The sequence below is a fragment of the Aptenodytes patagonicus genome, chromosome 1 (assembly GCF_965638725.1).
Source record: "Aptenodytes patagonicus chromosome 1, bAptPat1.pri.cur, whole genome shotgun sequence".
In the NCBI taxonomy this organism is placed as follows: Eukaryota; Metazoa; Chordata; class Aves; order Sphenisciformes; family Spheniscidae; genus Aptenodytes; species Aptenodytes patagonicus.
The window spans coordinates 104,065,923-104,080,195 of record NC_134949.1 but is presented as its reverse complement, the minus strand read 5'-3'; the positions used below and the strand labels follow the sequence as shown (position 1 = coordinate 104,080,195).

Sequence of the window (14,273 nt, the reverse complement as noted above, 5' to 3'; positions counted from 1 at the left end):
AGACAGGAACAGACTGAACTACACAGCTTTGCGATCCAGATGAGAGCCAGAAGTAGGGTGGCACCAGCCCAGCATGGGCAGGCCTCCGAGAAGAGGCAAGAGACCTCTCCAAGACCAACTCCTTGCCCACCCTACACCACCCCACGCAGCTCAGGGCGGTCTCAGATGGCTTCCCCCCCTCCGCCAGGAGGAAACCAACCTCCTTCCCACCACACATTCGCTGCCACCTTCTCCCCTGCAAAGGCTGAAAAAAAGTCAGCCCGAGCACCAGGGCCAGGCAGAAATCCAAATAACCACTGCAGTAAGCACTGCCCTTCCTTCGCATGGTGGTCACAGGGCAGCGAGGGTCCCCTGCCAAGCTCCCTGGGAGCACCCAAGCCAAAGCAAACCGACGGCAGACCCGTGTGCATAGCAACTGGCAGTCTTCACCCTTTACTTTTGCAAAGTTATTCCATTTAAAAGATAAATGGGATGATCTCCCATGACTTGCCCCACAAAGGCAGAGGAAGCTGCAGTGGAAGCAGGTTTTTAGCCTCACCTCTCCCACCTTCAGCAGCAGAAGGAGGTGTACTTCCAAGCACATCATGGGAGAGCTCTCACTATGAAGGTGAAAGAGGTTAACCTGCGGCTGCAGAGGGACCCTGCAGGCAGAAGCGGAAAATTCAAGAGGAGTGGATGGGGTGTAAGAGCAGCAGAAACGAGTAAAGAACAAAACAAAACTAGGCATCTCAGGCAAGACTTAAACACATGTAAGAATGCAGACAGGGTTCCTCTATACTCTAATGACGACAGCAGTACATGAGAGCCCACCTCTGAACACACCTCTCCTTACAGCTAGGCAAGGGAAAGGAGGTGGGAGAAAGAGCGATGTGCGATGAGAAAAAGGAAGGTGTTTTGAGACTTACATACAAAGACAAGCAGGTAGATTCACACCCACCTTGCAGCCCTTCAGACTCTGGACAACCTCTGCCCCTCTGCAGTACAGGCATCCAAGGCTGAACTCTGATCCCTGCTCACAGGCAGGGCACCTGAAGCTGATCTTGTTCAAGTCTGCCTTATTTACAGCAGAAAGGAGCAAGAGCTTGGTGACTTAAAGCATTTGGCAGCTACACATTCTGGATTAGATTTAACTGCCGACTAGCTCATGGCATGGGACTGATTAGACGTAACGGCTCCTTACATGCCAGTGACCCATAGATTAACTGTGCTGCTGTAACACTGATGGCTGGAATGAATCACAGCAGCTCCAAGTTACAGTCACGTGGGCTATGCCCCATGAGCATAATGCGGTGGCAAGGAGAGGCTGGTCCCATCCACGTAGGATAAGCAAGAGAGCTTGTGCAGGTAAGTAACACCATAGAGCTCAAAAATCAATTTTCTTCTTTCCCTAACACCAAGAATGAAATCAATCAGGGCATAACAATCTCTTCCACGCTACACTCCCAACACGTATAAGAGCAAAGCAGCCTACTCGCTTAACGACAGCAAGCAAAACCTCAGCCCTAACACTGCACTTTTCCTCCAAAAAAATCCCATGACACCTTTTAAGGCACTCTCTCTACTTCAAGGAGCTGAGAGTAGAGACAGAGCGACTTGCCTACAATTACATCACAAGTCAGAAGAAAGCACTGGAATTTGCATGCTGTGACTCCTGCTGTAGGTGCCAGGTAACACTGCAGGCATAAAGGTCAAACCCTTCAGCAGGAGCTCTTAAGATATTGTCTGCAGGCCCCAAGCAGTCAGCAGAAAGCTGGGAGATGGCACGATGCCAGCCCAGTTTCTCTTGGTATCCATGCCCTTCATTGCGACGTGCCTTAGCACCTGACAGGGCAGTTAAACAATCATCCCCTGCAAGACAGAGCAAACACCCCTGCTCCCTAATGGGATTAGACAGCAGAGTAGGAAGATGGGGTACGGGAACCTCCAGGAGAGGAAAGCAAAGTTTGACAGCATATTCAGGAGGTGGAGGAAGCTGAGGACCAAGGACTGTATGAGAAGGGAGGGAGCAGAAAGCACTGAGCCAGGGAGATGAAATGATATGGTGAAAGGGGGCAGAGTACTTTGAAAGCACACCGGAGATAAATGCATTCAGATAATTGCTTAGAAGGGGATAAATATTAGTAAGTACTATAATTACCTTGAACATTTTACAAAGCTGTAAGAAGAAACATGACTAGAAGAAGGGCTGGCATACATGCTCGTTGGGAGCTCCTATTTCAAGCTAGCAAGAAGGAACCAACAAGGCCTGACACCCAGGTTGGTAATTTCAGCCTGGCAGCCAGCCACAGCCCTTTGGCTAGATCCTAGGTACTGGGTAACTTGAGTTAATAAGTGCCAGATTCCAGCAGTACAGTTTTCCAGATTAAAGAGCTTCTGGACAACTTTCAGCAACAAGCACCTGCCTTCTCCTGTGGCTCTTACTCAAGGTCCAGCTCCACTTTCAGAGAGATTTGGAGGAACCTGGGCAGATTCCTGTGTCCCTGGTGATGGTGCTGAATGGAGACAGAAAGATTCATCCAAGAAGTCAAAATCTCAATTTATCTAAACAGCCAAATCTTGATACCCACGCTCTAATGAGAGATCAGAGCTCTTCTTTCCCTGAGAGGCAAACAGAAACCTTTTTGCTTTTTTCGGGCTCAGTATCTCATCTTCAAGCCTCCCTTTCTCTAAAGGCCTCAGAAACCATCTACTTCACACAGCAGCCTGGGTCAGTGCCGAGCTCCTCTCAAACGCAGGACAGACATTTAGCACTACAGAGTCCATAGAAGAATGCATCTACCTCACCTCAAGCTCCCAGCTCCCTTTAACAAGCTTATCAACTTCTATACAAAGCCCAAAAGCCATAAAAGTGACAGTGTGCCTCAGGCAGAGAGATCAGGGACACAGTTGGGGGGGGAACAACCACCAAGAAAGCAAACAAAAAAAAATCCCCAAAACCCCAGATGATCACCCATTCCCTGCTATTCCCCTGTAATCAGAACGACTCCAGAGGGGAATGCATTTGCTGGGAAGCGAAGCTATCCGTTTTTGTGTGCACAGTAGACAACACTGGGCAAGCAACACCGATTCCAGACTCATGCCACTAGTTAAAACAAAACAAAACTTAGCAGCGCCACAACAGCTGTACATCAAAACCACCTCCAGCCACGTCATCCCTCTGATGAGCTGTTCTGCAAGGGCCAGAAACACAAAACCCAGAACACCAAACCAAACAACCGGCATTAGAGTAACACTCGACAGTGCTAATGGCCATGCAGTTGCTTTGTGGCATACACTCTGGATTCGGATGGATTCTACTATCCCGATAGGGCCAACTTTGTTGCCAGAAACTGCACAGGAATCTCCTTATTCCTGCACTTCAGCAGCAGCCTCAGCCCTTCCTGACTGGCAAAGTCTTACAGCTGCCAAGATCAGAAGAGACAGGAGAAGCGCTAGACAATTTTTCGAGTCCCAAATGAAATCAATAGCTTGGTAGGAAAGGAGAAGTCAGCCAAGAGCGGTGGTAAGTACACAGTTCAGGAACAAGAGGACAAATACAGATGGATCCTCACTATCTCCTTTTCTTTTGTACTCAGGAGTCTTTGATGCTGTAAAAGCTATGGGTGTGGTGGAAGACCCAGCATTTGGTAAGATCCATCCTCCAGAGTCTGTTCTTATCTATCTTTCTTATCAGTTGGGTTCTTCACCTTCCTTCTCCTCCTAGTGCTTTCCCTTGGCTCATCTTTTCTGCACCCCTCCACTTAACAGTGGGCCACCTCTTCCTTCCCTGTGGACCATCGCCCAACAAGAGCGGGAAATGGACCTGGAAACACCAAGGAACCACCAGCAGTGGAGTAAAATCAGAAAGAAGGAGCCATAGGAGAGTACAGGCAGTGGCTTCAGCCAGAAACTGCAGATTAAACACTACGCAGGGCAGAGCAGGCAGCCTCTGTCAGGAGCCGGTAACAGTTAAGAGAGTGGCTGTGGTCAAACACTGGACTCGCCTCACCCATTCGGCAGGGCTGAGCAACTGGTCACACGCCCCAGCCCCACAGTACCGAGGCCCTGGTGCATGAACAGCAAACCAGGGTAACCCAGCCAAATGAATCCAGCGTGCCCTCCAGCCACTTGCCTCCCTAGCACCCCCCTTGCCTTGGGCCCCCATAAACATCTGCAGGACCACGTGAAAAACCCATCTACTTTGAAGTCAGACAAGCTCCCCAGTCCCTCTGTATTTACTGGTTTTGCCGAGTTACTTTTCAATCCAAGCAAGTTCCTCAAACCAGCTCCTCACCTGAGCACCCTGGCCTGCACCCTCCCCATGCCGGGCAGAAACCAGCCTGGAACAACTCCTTTCAGGAGCAGCACTGCTTTTTAGTGTTTGTGCAAGTACTGTGCAGCAACAGTACAAGTCCTGAGTGTCAAAGCCTCTCCCTTTTCAAGAAAAGCTTCCCATCACTCAGCTGAGATGGTTTGGTTTTGTGATCACATTCAATTACTTACTGAAATGAGACTTTAGCAGCAGCTAGAAAGGCAAGATTTCCTCTTGTCTCATTGCCATCTGCTAATTAAACCTCCTAACAACAAAAAGCTTACTAACATACATCATTGGAAACATGTTCTTAGTACGCTGATAGAGACAGGGTGAGCAACAGGTTAGAGCTGGAAATGACATATATACACGCAGACATCCTAGATCCACCGAAGGCAGCTGCAGACCCAATTTCTTTGCCTTGCAATTTGATCAAACCCCACTTTGTGGAGAAAGGCTCTGTTTTAGCCTCTCCATAGCTGATAAGAAACAGATGCTAAATGTCTCCTAACATTTAACCAGAGAACTATTCCTTAAGAGGATTTTATATGACTAGGAAAGCGATGCCAATATAAAAATGGAGTCGAAACCAATTTAGCAGGTTATCATTAAGGAGTATTTAGCAACTTAAAAGCCAGAGGCAAATCACAATACAGCAGTTTTCCAGACACTGGCTGGAGGGCCTAAACGCCCTTGATACCAGCAGACAAGTCAAATCACAAGCAGAAGATCCCTAGCAACAAGAAGAAAACCCAATTGTGCTTGAAAAGCTTCCCCGTTCCTTTCAGGCAATTTTCCCGGTGCTGTAAGTTGCTGGGCAGGGTCTGCAGATTGCTAACTGTCAGACAGCGAGGAACACTCTCACGTTGTAGCACTCTGATTCATCTGAGTCAAAGCAACTAAAACACCTCTGGCTTCACACTAGACTGTATACCTTTGGGACAATGGCTGAATCCATGACTGATTCTGCAGGGGTAAGAAAGAAGGCGAGGTACGCCAAAAGGAAGAACTTCAAAATAAAATTAAAAAAAAAAAAAAAAAAAAAAGGCAGTTTCCTGGTCCAAAAAAATTCAGTAAGCCTCCCAACACAGAAGCAATGCTCTCCTTCCCAAGCTCCCTATGACCCTCTCTCTCCCGCCCCCCACCCCGTGGGTCTGCAGGGCTGTTTATTCTGCCTTTCACTTTATATAATGGGTCTGGTAAAAGTGTTCCAAGTACACATTCGATTTACAATAAAAATTGCTTTAATAAAGACAGCTAACTTGACTGAAGGTCAACTAAAAGACGACAATTCGCATAAACCAAAACCTCCTGTGTAAATAAACAGGATTTGCAGGAGCCTCAGGATGTCAGGCAGTCTGGCCAAGACTGCAGGGAGGGAGTCTCCCTGTGAAGAATTACATTTGGGGATGCGCAAGAGCGGAGCCTGCCAGCCCAGCACTGACAGCCACGGCAGCCTCCCACCACACTCGGGCAACCCAGAGAGCTGGCTGAACCGCATGTAGAAATGAGGGAACAGCCAGGGCCATCTGCAGAGCCCCCGTCCAACACGTTCCCCAAAAGAAGCAGAGCCACAGCCCACTCCAGCACACACAGGACTGGTCCAGGTCCAGCACCACACACCACGGTGATCTAGAGGCAGCACACACAGGGTGACGGCGGCACAATCGGCTTGCAAAACAAAGCTCGCGGCAGAGCACTGGGCAGACGCAGATGGAGAAAGCACAATCTTAGCCACCGTTGCTAACAATGCATTGAGGAGCAGATGAGGCGCCAGCAACATTCCTGGGCCACTAGCTTCAGTAAACAAAAACAACCCCAAACCCCGTGTGTGCAAACACCCACTCTGCTGTTTTCTCCGTCTGTTCCCCTCCAGCCAAGCAGCCTTCAGCCCTAGCACATCTAGGCTTGTGTTTCAGCCCCTGCCCCCCTCCAACCCCTGCACCCGGGCAGGCAGCAGAAGAGCAGGAGGGTGCAATAGCAGAGCGCTTGAGCGGCAGTCAACTGCACACTGCTGCTCCGCAGCCAGCACCCCTTCCCCTCCGGGAGACGGGCCTTCAAGATCATCCCTTCTTCCTCCAAGAGTCACCTCTGCATCGTTATTTCACTCCAACATGCCATTTACAAGTGAGCTGCAGTTTCAAGACCTTACGCAGGCTCCTCTCCTCTCTAGGAATCGCAAATAAATCACCAATTACTATGCATGAATAGAGAGAGGAAGAGGGTAATGAGTCTATGTACATATATTCATATGCAATGTTTGAACACAAAGAGCTGTAAATTGCATTCACAGGTGGTATTCTGGAGACTGCAGGAGACTCAGAAGCAGAACTATTCATAAACCAGTCACCGACATGAATGAATTCAGCATTCCCCAGAAGCCTATTGTGTTTCCTGTATCTTACACTATAAATATGAGGAGTATCAGACTTTGCATCCCTGCAAAAAAGAAGGTAAATCTTGCAACTACACATAGGATTAGCACTGGCTGGCACAAGTATTAATGGTCTCATTGCTGCATGAGGATTATTTACAGCGCTGCTCTATTTTCCCATTTTGTACTTGCTGTGATGAAGTGCCACTTGTTTAAAGAACCCTGTAACAAACACTGCAGCAAGAGGGGAAAAAACAGCAGAGATCTACAAATGTTACACCCACGTGCCAGATGTGGGTTTTCAAACCCTGGTTTTGCAGTTACTTGGATTCTCGTAGCTAGTTAATGCTTGATATATTACTTAAATCATCCACTGGCTCTTTCCATAACCACAATTCCTCCTTCAGCAATTCTAATGAGTTTGCAAAAGGATACGGAAAAATTTAGTTGCATTTCTTTTTCCACATACTCAACCCATAGTACCTTATCCATATATTCTAGCACTAACGTTACTTGTTTGGAAAGCAACAGTCTTTTTCTAGCCAGAGATTTATGCTACGAAATAAGGCTTTTTACTCCAGCCTCTTCCCCACTAAGTCAAATGATGTCTCAGTTTTACAAACAGCAACCTAAAGCACTTCTGTGCAACTCGAGGCTTTGCAGCATGGTCACACATGCCCAGTTTTCTTAAAACCAGCAGCTGGGCAAATGCAGATCAACTGTCTAAAGAAATCCCGGTGAAAAACACCAAAAGAAAAATAACTCCAAGCATACACGTGGTAAGCTTCCTACCATTAAAAACAGCCTCACCTTTAATGCAAGGAGGCCAGCACAATGTTTTTACAAACTAGATACGTCCATGGGATCTGGGGACCACTGAAAAGCAATCAATTCTGCAGGCGATAGAAGGCACCTCGCAGCTCATCCCCCGGGGAGGACGAAGGCACGTCAGAGCCAGTTTTAGGTCAAACCCAGAAAGCCAGTTCCTGCAAGCAGAGAGCCGGGGCGGCCTTGGCAAGCCGGCCAGGCGCCTGGTTAGCACTGACACGGGGTGTAAAGCGCAGGCCTGGCGGGTCCCACTTCTGTACCGCCGCGGGAAGCCTTCGGCAAGATGATGCCCTCTGCTGCTACACCGCCGCATCAGCCGGGCGTGCTTCGGAGCGGCACGCAGGCAACCGACCGCTCGCTCGCTCCATATTAGGAAGACTTAATCCAGAATGGTGTTATTGTTCTTCAACCGGAGAGATTGAGTGTGCGAAGCCAAGGCAGCAAGCGATTGCTGTTCGCCTACACCCATCTTGCGGGCTACGGCACACTGCCTGTACTCACGGAGCAAAGTCACCCTGGATAAACTTAGCTTTAGGATGGCTTTTTTCAGGGAACCCAAGGAAGAAAGCTACTGGTTAAGGGAAGTTTGAACCTTCTCCAAAACCATTTCAGAGAGTCATCTCTCTTTCCTAGAGACAGACAGAGAGCATGAAAAACCACACGCGCGCGCGCAAATTAGAGACATGGAAGCACGACAGCAATTCAACTAAAGATGTTGTTTCCAAATTGGCAGAGCAGGTATGCGACAATTCTCAAGACAGTAATATTGCCAGCCTTGCTGCTTCTTCCCTCAATAGCATTAATGCCAGCAGAAAATCTTACCAATGAAAAGGCAAATCAAAACAACCCCAAGGCTGCTCTGTACATACACTGGCAGAAAGCAGAGTGAGGGTGCCGTACTGTATTTTCCACAAACGTTCCTATCAACTCATCAGTACTAAGCCAGGCACATGGGCTGCTGCAAAAAAATTAAGAGGCATTTTAATTGTCTCGTATTCTGCTTTTCCCAAATTTGTAGAAAGGCATCTTGCATTGCTACAGCATCTCTCACCCAGCAGCGGGGTCCCAAAGGACTTCTCAGAGCTGAGTACAGTCATCCCCTGGGCAGGCACTTGTGGGATGGGACAAAAACACACGTTTAACGGTTCACAGGGTACAAAACGCAGGCAGAAAGAGAAGGGACTACAGGAGGAGTTTGGAGAGACAGCACAAAGCAATCAAACTGCGTTTTACGACAGCAGGGACTGCCTTCCCTCTACATTTCAACGTACTCTTCGAGAGCCAAGAAGAGGACTTCGTTTCTGCAGCCTGCCTTACCCCAGGCATTTTCTCTGCCTTCATTGTGCAAGCTCAACGCCGACCCGTAACTCCCGACCCTTACGATTCCCCTCCGAGACGTCCCCTGACCCCAGCACGGAGCAGCCCCCGGCCGCTCGCCTTCCCGAGTTGATGCCGGAGCCCGGCGCGGAGGAGGTGCCCGTCCCCTCCGCTCCCTCCTACCGCTCCCACGCCCCGGCAGCCCGCTCCGGCCGGACCCCGCGCCGCGGCCCGGGGCTCGGCGAGCGTGGTCACCGGGGTATTGCAGGTGGAAATGAAACCCAGACTTATTATACATGTATATATATATTTATTTCCCCCCCCTCCTCCCTCCGACCGCAGGAACAGCCCGGGCAGTGACAACTCCTGGGGGAAGGCGCTGGATATTTTCGGCAGGGGTGACCCTCCCGGAAGCCCCGCGAGGGAGGGCACCCGCCGGGGGTCCCGTCCCGTCCCGTCCCGTCCCGTCCCGCCCCCGCCGGCGACCGGCACTTACCGAGGAGGAGCAGGGAGGCCAGCTGCGGCCGCAGGGTCCGCATGGCTGCCGGGACGCGGGGCGGCGGCCGCCCTTACCTCCCGCCGCGGGGCGCCGCGGGGCACCGGCTCCCGGGGCAGGCGTCGCGCCGGGCCCGGCGGCACAAAGGGAAGGCGGCGGGGCCGGCACGGGGAGGCGCCAAGGCGGGCGGGGGCATCGCCCCCGCAGCGGGGCGGCCGCCGCGCCTCCCTTCCCTTCCCCTCCCCGCCGCTCCGCTCCCCGCCGCCGCTCCGCGCCGCCGGCTCCTGGGGGAGAGGCAGGCGGCAAGGGAGAAATCGTCTCGTCCACGGCGCGGGGAAAAAAAAAATACGGGGAAGGGGGGGGCACGAAGCAACAACAAAAAGCCCCCACCCCGAAAAGTTACAAAAATAAGCGGGGCGCCGCGCCCCACGGCTTGCCCCGACCCGGCCCGCCGCCCTCACCTGCCCGCCCGCCTGCCCGCTCGGCGCTGCCGCCGCCGCCGCGGGGTGCCCGGCGCTTCCTCCGCGCCGCCAAACTCCTCCCCCGGCCCGCCCCGCCGCCGCCCGCTCCCCCCGGCGGCGGGCGAGGGAGGCGGGCGGCCCCCCGGCCGGCGGGCAGGGCCCGCTGCGCGGCCGCGGCGCCGGGCGGGGTCCGGGGATGCCCCCGGCGTGTGGGCGCTGCTGCGACGGGGGTCGGGGAGGGCGCCGCGGAGCCTGGCTTTTGGAAGGCTGTGGCGTGGGGCCGCGAGGCCGGGGGTGAAGCCGGGGCCGTAAAAGAGCGCAGGGATAAACCGGGTCCCTTTGTTTTAAGGGGAAAAGAGAGTTCTCCGAAACCCGGCTCCTTGGGAAATCGCATAAATGCTCCCTTTTGTTCCCATGCAAACCAAAAATAACAGCCGGGCTTTCCAAGTTTCGACCAACTCGTGACCGTCCCGCTGCGATGCGCTGTTACTGAGAGCCGAATCCAGGGCTGGTATTAATGCCAGGTTGCCAGATGTGGGCCCTCCCCATGTGCAGGCATTGCTGCTTTTGGGATGCTGCCCAGGCAATCAGCACTACAACGTGTTAACGCCAGAGATGCATCAAAAGTACATCCAGGAAACACTGAAATGCACAAATAATGGCAACACTGGGGACTGGATTTTATGTTGTTTGTAAATAAAAGATGAATGAGAAAGCGCTTCTCAAGGGCGCAGATGTTCAAATGTCCTTGCAAACGAAACCCCCAGTTGCTTGTTTGCTCACAAAAATAGGAAAAGAGGCCAGGAGTGCCAGCAACAGCAGAGTGAGGCACCCTCCTAGTGCTCCGACCCTGCAAGGACCCTCTGCAGGAGACCCTTCTGCCTACACACAGAGTCCCCAATGAAGTCTTGGTGATGCAAATGCAGGAACCCAACCCTTCTGTGCCACAGAGAGGCAGAAACCAGCACAATCCCAAGCCGCCTAATAAAAGATGCCAAGTCCTTAGAAGCTGTACCCAGCAGAAGTCAGAAGCTGTCTGTATTACCATATGGACTCGCTTCCCAACGTGGCTGTCGTGGCAGATGCATTGGTAGCCAGCTCCTGGTGACCCAGCAAATTCTGTTTCTGCAGGCTAATAATGTTAAGCCGTGCCATTTTCAGAGTGGGAGGTTTAATCTGCAGCTTTGTCATGCTCCTCTTTGGAGGAGCCAAAGAACAGAATAACCAGAGACGTGCGGGAGAGAAAGGGTTAGCGTTGCATTTGCACTGAAAATGAAACTCACGCTTTGGCCCTTAAGCTTTAATTACATCAAGACTGCCTTCAAGTGAGACTTAGAAAAGGAACAGAGGTGATGATAAGAGTCGATAGAAAATACCAGTCTATTTGCCTTTTCTCTTAGGTGATTTGAGGGCTGAAACGTCATCAAGTGTAATGTCGCTCAGCTTGCTCAATATTTTTCACGTGCGGTCTCCTATTATAAGTCCCCACTGTCAAGCCCATGAGTATTTAGAGCAAGCACTGTGGGGCTACTTTGAAGTAAACTTCCAGCACCTTTAAATGGATGCAGGATAAAGACTGTTTACTCTAATGTTTCAGAAGATGTATAACTAGAGAAATAAATAATAGCAAAAGAAAAAAAAAGGCAAATTCAGAAATACAAGGTACAGGCAGGAAAAAAGCATTTTTTCGGGATAAACTTAATAAAAAGGAAGCATTAAAGCTTGGTGATAGAAGAAATCTTTTCTAGATGGCAAGGGATATAGACCACGGACCCACTACATTCCTGTATAGACAAATTATTTCCATCTCCAGCTGAAGAGACAGAAAGGAAAACACTGGCATGATGCAGGTGAACTCCCAGCACAGGTCAGGGACAAGCCGGGAGCAGACCCCTGGTTTCTTGGCTCTGAATACATTGCTTTCGCCAGTGGAGCCCGTCGCAAGATAAATCGAGGTGAATTTGGGTGCGTTCTTGCTATTTCCAGGCACTGTGTGACTTTACAGCATACAAGCCTAGCAGGAGCATAAAAATGCCCTGCAAAAATGTTATCAGAGATTCACTAAACATTCACATCCTCTTCTCAGAGCTCTTGCAGGGTATTGCATTAATGCATAGTAACAATAAAAATATAAAAAGACCATGGAAATGACATTATAGCATTATAAGATTAATCCAATTCCAGTCAAATTAGATTATAATAAGAACTGTGTGTGCTAAAGACTGTTAATGGGAACCTGTGTTTCAAAAGCTTCATCACCTTTGCGCGTGTTCTCCTCCCTGACCCCAATAATAAAAATAGCTTGGCGTTCACGAGAGCGCCCTTCTTCAGGGGACTTCACAAACAGTCTCTGGCCTTTTGAGGAAAACATTGGCCTTGCTCCTGCACCAGTGGGGACACTGAGGCTCGGGCAGGGCAGCTTTCTCAAACCTAGGGAGCCAGCCAGCCCTCCCTCGGGCTTGGCTCCGGTGTTTTGAGCTCCTGCGGTGGGGCTCTGACTCCCTGTGGACGTCCATCCGTCCGTCCGCGTGGTTTATTCACGCGGCTGAATGGGAACAAACACCATAGTCGCCTCAAAGACAAAACTGTTTCAAGCACAAGGCTACTGCGAAGCAGCTTTCCAGGAAGGCAGATCTGGGCTGCCTTGTACTCCCAGCACAACTGAGTCATTCAGGACTCAGCAGGAGCCGGATCATTTTGGTTGGGCCATGCGGTTGCTCTTTGGCAGCGGGATTGCTGTAATAGCTGGAGGCGGACGGGCGTGACTCAAACGATGCTGATGATACACACATTAGGTCGCAACCCACACCACCGTCTTTCTTGTTGCTCGGTCCCTGACAGCAGTCTGCTCGGGCTTGCTTCCCTGTTGCTCGCCTCGGCAGGCAGGGTTAGAGGCTGGACACCGGCAGCACGCTCTCAGGGCGAAGGGGAAACGATCCCGCGTGCTGCCGTTTGCTTGAGCTGCTCCGTGCTCGTACCAAGTCACAGGTGCTTCCCGTCGGCCCTGCCTTTTCTAGCAGGAGAAGCACAACCAACGGGTGCCGGCAGCTCGGGTGAGAAGCGAGACTGGGCGGCTGCTGTGTGGCTGAGGGCCATCAGGGTAGATGTCTCCCAAACCTCGGGGCTGCCAGAGGCTGCTGTAATACAACAGCTGTGACTGGGAGCTGCATCCTTTGCCCTAGGGAAACATCCAGACTCTGAACACGCTGCTCGCCCGATGTGCACAGGCTTCCCGTGACCCACAGATGAAGAGTGAAGTTAGACTCTTGTCCGGCCCTCAGGGAAAAGGAGTTTGGCAGAAATGCAACGTATTTACATTATGAGATAAGAATGCCGGTCCTTCTTCAGGACAAAACGCTGCATGCCCCCAAGTACTGGACCCGGTGGGTGTTTACCCCACTCCTCTGGTCAGCAGGCCCGGGAGGGAACAAGACCCAAGACAGATTTGCAGTCTTCAGATTTTGGAGCAGGCGGTAACTTGCGTGGCTGATGGTAACAGAGTATAGCAAAAAGGGGACCGGGCTCAACCAAGCAAGGCAGGCCCCTGTCTTGTTTTCAGCAAGGCAGGAGACTCCTGACTCCTCCACAAGTCAGGAGGAGTGATTTCCTTCCTGTACAGGAGGAAAATAGATACGGGGAAAAAGAGGAGGGGGAGATTTAACTGCAGTTGCAGGAGTGACTCCCTCCCTGAAGGCAGCGACTCCATCCAGAGCTGGAGAACAGTTTAAAAGGCTGTATGGCCCCCAGAGAGCCGGGGGGGGGGGGGGATGCATCTGTATCTCCCTCCTCTTAGAGGCCACTTGAGTGTTTCAAATTGAGCAATCAGAAATCAAACCACCCAGAAACGAAAGCACTTTAAAAAAAATTGTCCTATGTGATTTGCCCAAGATCACGCAACTCAATCCACAGGACTCAGGGTCTTCTGGCTGCTCCAAGCCTGAAGATGTGTTTGGGGGAAGGTCACGATTAGGTCAAAGCTCCTCTGCCACATTGTGAAAGGGAGAGGAGACACACGTAGAGCTAGGGGCTAAAGCGGGGAGGAACAGCCAGAGCCATTTAGTTTGACTGAAACATTGCCTAAAACATTTTCGCCAGACCTTATTTACACTGTGAAGTTCTGAACATCAGTTTCACCCAGAGGAAAAAGAAGATATTTATATTTAATGGCCAACATTTAAGCTCCTTTAAAATGAGCTGAGAGTTGGAACAGAGAGAAAATCTGAACTGCCCTGGCACAAAGCAGCAGTGCAGCCATTGCAGGGAAGCTGGCATCTGTGACTGGACCGAGGTTTTGGGTCTAGCTCAGCCTAGATTGCACCCCAGGACCAGTATGCCAGTCTGCGGATGGCACCAAGGCAGTTCCCAGGCAGTACCGTGGATGTGAAGGAATTCCTATTTGTGTGCCCTGGGCAGAGGGATGAGGAGAGGGAGAAGGAGGGAGAACAAAAAAAAGCCCTGTTTAAAGATAGATCGACACATTTCCAGATTTTCAGGACATCTGTCAGC

The 14,273-nt window shown here is 51.1% G+C and overlaps 1 protein-coding gene across 2 annotated transcripts in view; it reads right to left on the bottom strand.

The window, feature by feature from the left end:
• The window catches only part of IGSF3 (immunoglobulin superfamily member 3), a 101,045-nt gene extending 91,631 nt beyond the window's left edge, over positions 1-9,414 (bottom strand). For both annotated transcript variants that reach the window (XM_076351518.1, XM_076351528.1), the window contains exon 1: positions 9,307-9,414. In XM_076351518.1, coding sequence (XP_076207633.1) covers positions 9,307-9,349 — 43 coding nt within the window. In that variant the 5' untranslated portion in view covers positions 9,350-9,414. The remainder of the gene's footprint in view (positions 1-9,306) is intronic.
• Between the last annotated feature and the right edge of the window lie 4,859 nt (positions 9,415-14,273).